This window comes from Lingula anatina, chromosome 6, assembly GCF_051362555.1.
Source record: "Lingula anatina isolate TDL-2025a chromosome 6, LinAna3.0, whole genome shotgun sequence".
Lineage (NCBI taxonomy): Eukaryota > Metazoa > Brachiopoda > Lingulata > Lingulida > Lingulidae > Lingula > Lingula anatina.
The window spans coordinates 8966171-8977612 of NC_141772.1; the positions used below are offsets into that span (position 1 = coordinate 8966171).

Sequence of the window (11442 nt, forward strand, 5' to 3'; positions counted from 1 at the left end):
AATGCAATAATTTATAATGATGATACATAATATGCCATCGTTTTAAGCATACTGTGGATATGTCTCTAAAGCTCAATTGAGGACAAAGGATGTCTTCAGTATTTTCAGCTTGTCAGTGTCAAATGATGTTCTTCATTTCAATTTGTTTCTATAGTTCTGCACTTGCTTCTATGAAGGGAATCATATTTCGACTGGAGTGACGTTGTCCTAATTGCGTATCACAAACAGAAACTGATTGGTTGTGGTGTTTTTAATGAATTACTCAAATGTTTGGAAAGACTATTTCATCAAGGTAATTTGTGTATTCTTTTGGGGAATTGTAACAAAAGAATAAGAAAACATCTTCCACTTCATTTCAAGTCGTCACTTGCAATTGTTTCTGCAAACCGCCAGTATATGTAAATGTCTTATATTCATACGTGTACGGAGATAAAATTTTGATCCCAAGTAAGCATCCAACAATTTCTTTTAAAATTAAAACCCAAATGTCAAAATGTGAAATGTCTACGGCGCCAGGGTTTAGCTCACACATCCCATTGCTTTTATCCTTTATTAACATTTTCCATAACACGCAATGTCGATCTTATATTCCCAAAACAGCGCAATGCTTGTGGATAAAACGTATTAGTTTTCATAAATGTCCTTTTCCTATGGACTTTAATCTTAGTGCTCATGCACCTTTCAAAAAGAAACATTTCGTCGTTTTGAATTCGCTCCTATTCAAGCTCCCAAGAAAGCATTTGAAAAGGAAGAAAACATTTCCATCAACAGCGCACTTAAGAAGACGTCTGTCTGTTGAAATGCCTATAGACCGTCGATCTTTTACATGTAGCTGGCGTTTACGTGTTAATATACAGATACAAATTTACCACACTTGTTACTTTGTGGTTGGCGAGGTGAATGGATTTCCCGAATGAAGTTTTTTTAAGCTCGTTGTAAACAAAAAGACCGAAATGGCCCTAAATGTAATTACAAGTACTAGTAAACATAAGAACATCAAAATACAGTAAGAAGTTATTTTTGACAATGAAACGGTATAAAACATTTTATTCAGTTTGTTTTTCATGGTTAAACCCACTTTTGTTCGGGTCATATTAACAATATTTACTTAAAGCAACATGCGGCATATACTGGTAGATTAAATATATGTACAGATAAAGCATGCGAAAAAATGCCATTTTGCTTTGTAAAATGTCAATAACCGGTAAATGGTACCCTATGAACATGTCCTTTTTACCATATTATACTAAACTTAAGTAAAATAGTTACCTTTTAATAAACAAATGGAATTACTAAATGTGCTCATATAAGTGATCAAAGTGCATTCCGTCCTCAATGAAAATGGGGTTTTACGTATTGGGAAATGAAACAGAATTAAGTCATCATATTATCTGACTACAAAACAGCGTGCTAAAAGCATTGCAGTGATACTAAGAAACTGCAGAAACCGAAAAAGACATCTTCGGGTCTTCCCACAAAATATATTTGAGTAAATGTTTGAATAGTATGACGCCTGTTGCCGGGATTTACCGAAAAAAAAAATGATACTGATATGTTCACTTTTTTGGTCAAATGTATTTAGGAACAAATTTTAATGTACTAATACCACAATGGTATGGTCTAAGATCAGTATCAAGGCAAATGCTAATACAAGTGAGCATTTACGTCTAGATGGTCACGTTAAGAACGGCCGGCCCTAGAACCTAGAAACCGCATTCGCACATGTTTATCTCACGAAATGGGTTACCAGTCACTTGGAAGTGGTTCGTAATTAATATTTTATGCCGCCACAAATCTGCATGTCACTCTCATTTCCTTTTATCATTTATAAATACTCTGTGTGGTAATCAGTGGTTGCAGTCACGCCGGCAGAATACAATGTGAAGGAAGGTCAATTGCATTAGTAAGGTTACTATCAAAAGTATTCATTGATTTTATTTTTAAGTCAGAATATAATACAAGAGACACATTGGGAGGTGGCATCCGTTTCTTCTGTCATTGTAGTAATCAATGGTAACATGAAATGCTTAAAAATAAAAGCATTACAACAAACAAAAATTGCATGGCGAATGAAAAAAAGCTTTGAAATACAGCTAACGAGGCTTTATAATACACGTAGCTTTTCATTGTATCCAAAACGAAATACAATAGGCCTACATTGTCATGCCCAACTGAAAACTAACTGATCCAATTGGACGCCTTAACGTCTTCCATGCCTTAAAGGTGTTGTTCCTACTATATAGACCCCTACAGTGTGTAACTTACAGTGGTCACTACTGACCGGGTAGAGCTACTTAACTGCGGCTCATCTGAGGCCGGTTGTCCACTGTCCGTTCCAGTGCCTTGCTTAGCATCTTTTATTAAAGGCCCTGTCGAAGCACTGCTTCTACTCTCAAGACTGAGACTTGGGTTGAAAGGGGTTCGGATGTTTTTGGCGATATTTGGGTTCAGAGCGGTGCCCGTTGGCGTTCCGCAGAACAGCTCGCGCAGAATGGTTCTGAACCTCACACCCACCAAGGCGTAGACGAAGAAATTCACTGCAGCGTTCAGAGCCACCAGCAGAAACAGTATCGGTAGGAAATACAAGTAGCCTTCCATGACGGATTTTGGAAAATGCTCACCGAATGTCATGATGATTTGTGACAAGAAAATGGGCGTGGTGCAAATCATGAAAATGACCACAACAATGATAAGGATGGCATTGATGCTATCTCGGCCAGCTTTTCGTTTGCCCCAAAAACTCAGATTCTCGCCGGAGCGTTTCAGGGTCAAAATTAGGTTCCCATTCAGGACGGATATTATGGTGATGGGTGCAATGTACATGAAGACGTTCGTCAAGACGATCCGGTAGCTGAGCTTGAAGGCTAGGTCATTGTTGAGGATTGTCTTGTAACACATGTCATCCGTTGTTGTTGTACAGTAAGTGATGCCGACGCACTGGACATCGAAGAATTTAGGCGCGTTGAAGGCCAGTGCAAACAGATATACCCCTATTACCTGTACCTTCGTGTTCTTGATTTCGAACTTGTATTTGCTCATGGGTTTACATACGGCAATGAATCTGTGAATGCTCAGGAGAACCAGCAGCCATGTTGACGTTGTGATGAATATGTAATGCAACGGATACGTATAGATGCTAAATGTCTGGAAAGCCCTGAAGTAGATGCCGGCATAACCAGTGTACGGGTATATGAAGGGGATGGAAAATTCGACCAAAGTGTTCAGTAATATACAAAAATCGGACACAGCAAGAGCCTGGAGAATGAGGGATGTGGACGGTTTCTTCTTCTCGCGAAGGAACACGACGAAAGACAGAATGTTCCCGGATAACCCGATGATGCAAACCAGTCCGGTGATGCAAACAGTTACAATGAAAATGTACTTGTTCAAATTGCCCGGTTCTCTTGTGGAGGCGTTGGTGGCGTTCCAAAATGCGTCGCACACACCTTGGTTGGTGCTTTCTTCCGTAGAATTCAACATTGTTATGCCTGCGGTGTTCCTTGTTCTTGTCAACCTGTTTTTTCTTCTGTAAGTCTCTTTTTAAATTTTAAAAACGTACAAGTTTTTACGCGGGTTTGCGCGTAATGTTTCACTAAATGTCTTTGGCTCAGTCACAGTAGATAGCTAAAGACCGATCTTCTCACAGTAACTGTTTGCAGTATGCGGTGCTGGATCTTAAATAGGATCAGCCCGCTCGGCTCCTTGTCCTTAGTAGGTTATTAGATCTGATGGAAAAATACAAAACATGTTTGAGTCATAATTACCTTGGACTGACATGTCATTAGGAACAATGTGGCAAATGTGAATGCCATTTCCTTGTATGGGATTGATGTTAATGTCCTGTTTGTACGCGAACGTGTTTGGGATACAAGTATGCAGCTTTACACTGTCTCGAAGATCAAACTGTATACTTTCTTAAATTAATTAATGAATTCTGGGTAAATTACTGCCAGGATTTTGCAAGTTATAAGATTTGGTTTGGATGCCTGCCATTGTTACTGATACGGCTTTTCTATGTCGCTTTGAGGAAATGAATAACATGTTTAATATCCGCGCTATTGCAATTTATTGTAACACATACATTTTGTTTGGGGTATCTCACCACTGTAAATGCCAAATCCACATAGAAAATATAGAATTTTGACCAATGGCTCGAAATCCATTCAAATTTAGTACAGACATCCTGTACATACTGTTTAGTATACAGACAAGAGAGAACACTTAAAAATACAAATATTAGGATCGCTTTTAAACAGTGAAAAAGATCGCCATCCCTAAAGCATTATCTTTTTTTTTCATATATTAAACTGGCAAACGTCCTCTATTGTGGCTTTGAATTAAGTGAGCTCTGTATGTAAACTAAAACTCGCGAGGAATTCTCATTCAGTTTATCTCCGTTGCACATAATGTGTTTTTGACTGTTGTTGTTCTTTTTTTTTTACTGAAAGTCCCGCGTCGAGCCTTTGACCTTTACATAGGAAAGCTATGTGTACACATTCGTCTTAATCACCAAAGTATATACAATATTCAAACCGTTGGCTGAATTACGATCTTTATTTATTTATTTATTTATTTATTTATTTATTTATTTATTTATAAAGATTTGATTCCCTCTCGTAATGGAGATAGAGGATACGGTATTGATCTAACTTGTGACGGTAGGAATTAAAAAAAGTTTGTATATTATAGCTATTTTTACCAACTGTTTTGGATACACACACACACACACACACACAAATGCTTAAATCTCCAGGAAAATTCGTTTTTGCTATATTTGATATTGAGGTAAATCGTACATTGCACAAGAATTGATAGATGTTTTAAAACATTTTTCAAATGTATATGTTTTTTCTTTTGTTTTTCTTTTGGAGACTACAAATAGGTGCAGTTGAGCTACAATTTGTAGTCAGCATTTGAACCAATAAATACAGTTCCATTCCAGCTTTGTAACCTTGCTGTCGACCAAAATTACAGTACATTAAAGGCAAGGAACGGTTTTCATCTATTCCTACATGCATATAATTGAAATGGACCTCACCGATAAAGTCTTTAATTAAGACGGTCGGGCAATCAGTGCTTTGTCTAAGTATACGTCACATTAAAATCTTGGGGGGATCAAAACATCAAAAAAATGTTTCCCTTTTTCTAAAAATCTTGGTTTCTTGGCCGATTGAGACGAAATAAAATCATCTTTAGATGACATTAGGAAATGAGTTTTAGAAAGGAGAACGTTGTTCCATGGCACTTGAAACAAACACACTGTCCCAGCGGGTATTAATTGCTCATAATTCCAACCCAGCAAATGCCATTTCCAGTGAATTGGTACTGTAATGGCGCAATAATGGGCTCTTTATGGGAGTCAAACGAAAACCATTTGGATTACGTGAACTGCTTTGACACTTATGGAATTGAAATGTATTTCGTAAATGAAACTTTAGGCTATCAAAAAATAAGACATCGCAGATTTGTCCACATCAGTAATGTACTCAAGTGTATAGTGTTTATGTTTGGTACTTGGTTATAGATGCATATAGCCAATAACACCATGCGGCAAAACAGTTCTTTCTTGTTGAATTCAAGCAATAGAGAGACAGAGAATACCTACATAGACTTCTTTTAATATATGGTATGCGAAACAAACAGGTATACTTGGTGCTATCGTTTCAAATAGTGTGTGTAATTTTCAAAATGTATTACCTTGAATGTTATGGAATATTTATTCTTTAAGTAATCTTTCCAATTGGTCGGCCTTGCAACCTATCAGCCAGCTGATCCATCAGTCGCTTATCGATCTGCGACCTTTAATTATTAATTTTTACCTTTTGCCACCGCCTAGAGAATATCTTCGATTCAAATAGCAAATTAACTATGCATAAACGTCAAGACAACTTAAGATTCTTCATTCAATTGTTTACAGGAAATTGTTGAGCAAAACGGCCCTTGAGTGGCAATTAAGCTGATCGTTGTCAGAGGGTAAGACGGGCTCGGGCATCGAGTTGATCCCAGATGACGAGAGCGATGTATCGCGTGACGGAGTCCCGGTGCGAATTCAACCTTTGAATTTGCAAAGGGTAATAGGGATGGAACGTTCTGTACAAAATAATTTAAAAACAGACAGAAAGGCAAATTATTAAGCGAACCTTTATGTTGTGATTTGGTAACTGCCCCCGTATTGTTTAATGTCAAACTCCAATATTTATGCATTTATACCAGAACAAGATGTATTCAGATCAATATATGATTTTTTTGTTGTCCCAAGCGACATGCCTTACCTTCCCTTTATAGATCCATGGATAATCCCGAATAGCGGAATTCTTATCAGTTCTTATCAATCCAAGAAATCGCTTCCCGAAAAACACTCAAGATGATTAGATCCTTAATTTATAAAACCATGGTTTTGAGTCTGAATTTGTTTACAACTGAAGAGGCGGTAATTTCTACTCACCCTGTGTTTATTCATGGTCGTCTTTCTAATTACATCTGTATGGATTCCTATCCTCTTTTGTTCTGAAGATTTTTGAACATTTTCTTTTTCAAGCTTGGGCTCATTCATCATCATGAATTCAGTTGCATTGAAATTTGTCTCTCAATACCTATTCATTTTGATGCAAATATTCGCTATGGGGGCCTTTTGTGGTGTCAGAATGCAAGAAAGAAATGTCAAATACGACAATTGTCAATTTTGATGAAATACAAATACCTATTCAAGCACAACTGAGGACAAGAAATGGTTTCAACGAAATAAGACGAAAAAAGAACTGTGTGTCCCTTTAAATAGTTCCAATAAAAACACCTTACTTATAATATATATATTATTAACATGCCATAATAAATTACAAAAATCTTCATATATAGATATGTGTCAACTTCCCGTTTTAAATTCTGAATTTTAATTATATTAAAGAATCAAATATCCCAGCGGTTCTTACCGATAGAATTGAGAATTTGCTTTACGCGGTAGCACGTGTAGTCTCTGTCCAGGTGCAGAGAATTACGAATCAGTTGGACAGAGATAAAGCCTTTTTTCTTTTCTTTTCTCTTTTTTAGCTTAAGCAGAAGACTTGACATACTGTTCTTCTACAGGTACCATAGCCCAGAGCCAATTTTTTTCTATTTATCGAGTATTCCGCTGTTTTACCATCATCCCCCCTCCCCCCCCCCTCCCCCCACTCCAACTGACCAGATCCCTGTGTTTGAACTACCATTCTTACCTGTCATACAGCAGGAGAACTCTTCAAAAACAAAAAGTTTACTAGCTGGTGCTCTGCTGGCCTCTGTAGCTGGAAATGATTGTACGGGGGCCCAGCGAGCCTTTTTAAATCTCGCTCAAAGCTCAGATAATCCACAGAATATTCTCCTTTCCGAAATATAATCCCCGCCTTATTTACATAAATCACGTCATAATCAGGTAACTGAACCTGTGGACATGCCCGCTTGTGAGACACTTTACTGTGTCGTTTTTTTCATGGAATGCTAGATATGCGCGCCGTGCGCTAACTGAAACTAAAACACCTATCTGCACTGCCCTTTATCTGCATATTTTATTCCCGCGTGAGCATTAGTCACGTTTTGGAAACACGAGGAAAATAGAAAGACCAAATGTTTAGAGTACATGCGGTAAAGCTACTTAAAACTTGAGTGAGATAGCCTCATGTTTTATATTTAAACGACGATAAACAGAAGTATGTTCCTAATGGGAATGTTTTGTCTTGCACATGCATATGTTTATCTAATTTACTTTCTGCGCAAAATGTACAATTTGAGTTATTTTCAAAACATGGCTAAGTGTGTCAAATATGTGTTTATGGCGAAGTCAAGCAAGACATTCCATTTAGGTACTATCAGCTTTTATTTCAACTCAGAAAGAATGATTCCTAAAGAGTATTGTTACTTTACTACTGTCCACGACGTCAACTGCGCTTTTCTACCCGGATGTTACGAAGTGGCTAACCACAATCCACACATAAAAAATGCCCAATTTCAATTAAAGGTACATACAAACCGAGCATTAGTGGAGCGTGGAATCCCAGTAACACATGTAAACCACTTCTACTAGTTTCTTATACGACTCAAATAAATTCGAAATGCCAAGGGATAAACTGAATAGATCACTCGATCAGCCATAAAAAAGCTTCAGACTGCTCCATTCTTAAATTTTTGGTCGGAAATTTAAACTACTTTCGTGACCTACTTTTCTGCCCCATTGACATACAGCATAGAATGCTAGCAGAAAAATCTGTTCAAACATCATTTTTGGGTAAAATTAAACAATATTGCCTTTTGGTAATTCTCTTAGTTATAATACTTGAAACTAAATGCTGGCATTTTGTTGGTTTTTGTGACAAAAAATTGACTTTGTATGCATCTTTTAAGCCAACAGTAACTAGAGTCCCGACCACCTGGACGAGAGATTCGATACACGTTGGCGGTGACAAGCGGTTCACTACACATCTCGCGTTCAACAACCGCACCCTTTGGTGATTGCATGCTTTCTGCTCACCGTCTGATCATTCCGTCTCATTTGTCCATTCATGAGTAACAAAACCGTTTCTCACTTAATTGACCATCCATTTCTGGTGAAGACACAAACAACGTTTGTCGAAATGCAATGAATCTATAATTTGCGTGCGAGCTCGACAATCGCACCTTCAAAGACGTCAATTACGCTCAGCGTGACCTATAAATAACTGTCGTCTGTTTGAGGTATTATAACGGATAGCTGATCGAGACCTATTGAAGACAACTACTGACTTAAGAAACAGGAATACGATTAGCTTCCTGTTGCATTATCGCCGGGTAGTAGTTCAGAAGAAGAAATACGTCTGTTTTAATGACGTCTGCTTTAGATGTTTCTATCATTACACTTGCATTCAAAACTGCAGCTGTTGAAAGAATTGACAGCAATTTCTGCAGTCTACCACAAATACGGCCGTACAGTCGTAACGTTTTTTTTCACAAAATCTGTGAAGCGCCAAAGGATATGGTGCTTGGTCTTTAAGGTTAATGTAAAGCTATACTCGATTTCCCTCGACAAATTGGTTCTGTTCGACCCTGATGCCTCGATGTAACGCCGAGGCTTAAAGAATTAACGACGCTTGGATGTCATCAGGGATTAACATCCCTTGGTATACTTTGAATTCGTCCGGCGATAAGTAAGGCTAGAGTGATAAATATGTCCGAGTCTTCGTCGTACATGTGACATGGTCCTGAGGAAAATGGCCCTCATTAAGAAAAATATATGTTCGTTAGTCACAAGTGAAAACCTGCCACTGGTTTATCTATCTTAAGACATGATTGCGTGATAGATGCACTGAAAAAAAACGATAAATTTTCATTATGCAGGGATATAGTTATTGTGTTAAAAAAGAGGTTTATCTCCTTTGGATCGCTTCTTGGAGGAGCTCGGTCAGTTAGGCGCTTTCTGGTGCTTAATCAAAACCATTAATGGTCATTTTATGGTCATCCGATGGATTTTATTCCTCTGTGTAAGTTCCATTATTAAACATTTACATTAAGGTGATATTAAATTAATTGTGTTTGTCATGATTTGGGTCACGTTCCTATAAGTTCACTTAGGTATACCGACAATTTCCCAAAATTTATAAAGTATGGTTTATTAGCTCATTGAAATAACTTTGAAAATAGTAAAAAAAACAAACAAGCAAAAAACAAAAAACAAAAAAAATGGACAGTGACATGAATGGTGACAACTATATAGACGTAGTGACATCAAAATTTATAAAAATGATCAATAACTAATTAAACGAAAACAGTGTACATTTCTTCAATTTTGATACATTCTCAGCACCAAATTATGAACATGCACTGGTGTTAATGTAGACGCTGAAACATGTATACATCACAGACTTCTATCCTATGGGAATTCAAAAGTTGTGGTGATTGCAAAATTCATAAAGAAAACTTCAAACGTCGAAAAAGTATTCAGTGAGATTGGTCTTTTGAACTCGAACTGTGTTAGAATTATAAATCATACCGATACATTGACATGTAGGCCTACTTTTGTGAATAATAAGTAACACTTTTTTCTTTTCTTGTGTTTACGAGAGGGAGGTGCACGATGACGGCGAAAACAGACGTAAGTGATGACATTATATCCAAACAAAGGGATTAGAATGGAATCGATAGTCCTGAAAGAGTGATGAACTAAAGAAAGAATATACATGTACGCAAAGGGAAAGCGACACTATGAAACAGTTGACTGTATCAATGATAAAAGAGTTAATGCGGTCAAACAAACGTCATTTACTGTCCATTCGGTTACATACCAACAGGTATACAAATGTACGAAGCACTTATCTTATTGAAACAACTCTTTCTAACTTATTAACCCCCACCCTACCCCACCCCAAACACACGTGTTTCTGATTTTTTTACAGCTGACATTTATTATAACTGTCTACTCTTATCCAAATAGGTTAGTCACACACACACACACACACACACACACGCGCGCGCGCGCGCGCGCGCACTCACACACATGGGAGAGCGTGTGTGGGTTTGAGTTACAATGGCGAAATATCAAGCCATTTATCGCAGATCAGCATAATGTCCTCTAAATGCGTCCAATACAGAAGAAAAATAATGCCTAAAAGACAACAGGCTCTCTTTGATCTTTAAGCATGCGGTTTCCCTTTCTTATTCTCGGACGCTTTCACATCCACATGTTAAGAGGCCTTCTTGCTGTTCATCCTTTCATCCTTAGAATACTCGTTATTCGTTACGCACTCGGTGGTGATACACGTGGTGTACCTACGTGATGGTACAGTGTAATATCATAGGGATTGCTATCCTAATCACTTCTGTCTTACCTAATTTGTAGGTCTATGATATACGTAATTCCTCTATGCGTAATTCCGTTTTTTTTCCTGTTTGATCAATAAGCGTTTGTCACAATAATATTACTTTTCTATGAAGTGCGAATTTTATTGATATGATGTAGTCGTGTACGGCGTATTATTCAGAGCAGGTAATCGCCTAAACCCTATAGCTTATCGTTGAGAATGACCTGATGATAAACATTTCGCAGAAAAAGGTTGTTTTCGTAATGTTCTTTTGTACAATCCTCTTAAGATGGAAATCCAGCTAACGGATGCTGGTATTTTGCTGGCTTTCTACATGTAACGCCCTTCCCAACTTGTCCCTCTCTCTCTCTCTCTCTCTCTCTCTCTCTCTCTCTCTCCAACCCAGAGCTCGTTAACTAGCATGTGCAATCAGTTCATTGGTCGTTTTAATTTGTACGCACACGCAAATACATTTGTGGTGTTAATATTCATATGTTTCAAAAGAGATTTATTAGCTCTGGAGAGTAATAGTGCATGGTTTCACTTCTGATATACGTTGTAATTTGATATTATAATTATCTTCTTCCTGTTGTTCTTTGTCTTTCGTTGCAAGTTATTTACGCATTTTGGTCATATTTTC

General features: G+C 37.5%; 1 protein-coding gene across 1 annotated transcript; it reads right to left on the minus strand.

Annotated features, from left to right (window-relative positions):
* Window positions 1–1020: 1020 nt before the first annotated feature.
* On the minus strand, window positions 1021–3732 carry LOC106182061 (FMRFamide receptor-like). Its single transcript, XM_087016421.1, has one exon. The coding sequence runs from the start codon at window positions 3478–3480 to the stop codon at window positions 2248–2250; it is 1233 nt and encodes a 410-aa protein (XP_086872547.1). The 5' UTR covers window positions 3481–3732; the 3' UTR covers window positions 1021–2247.
* Between the last annotated feature and the right edge of the window lie 7710 nt (window positions 3733–11442).

Excerpts from the sequence above, each read along its gene's own strand:
- LOC106182061 (XM_087016421.1), bottom strand. The coding sequence starts at position 3,480 with ATGTTGAATTCTACGGAAGAAAGCACCAACCAAGGTGTGTGCGACGCA.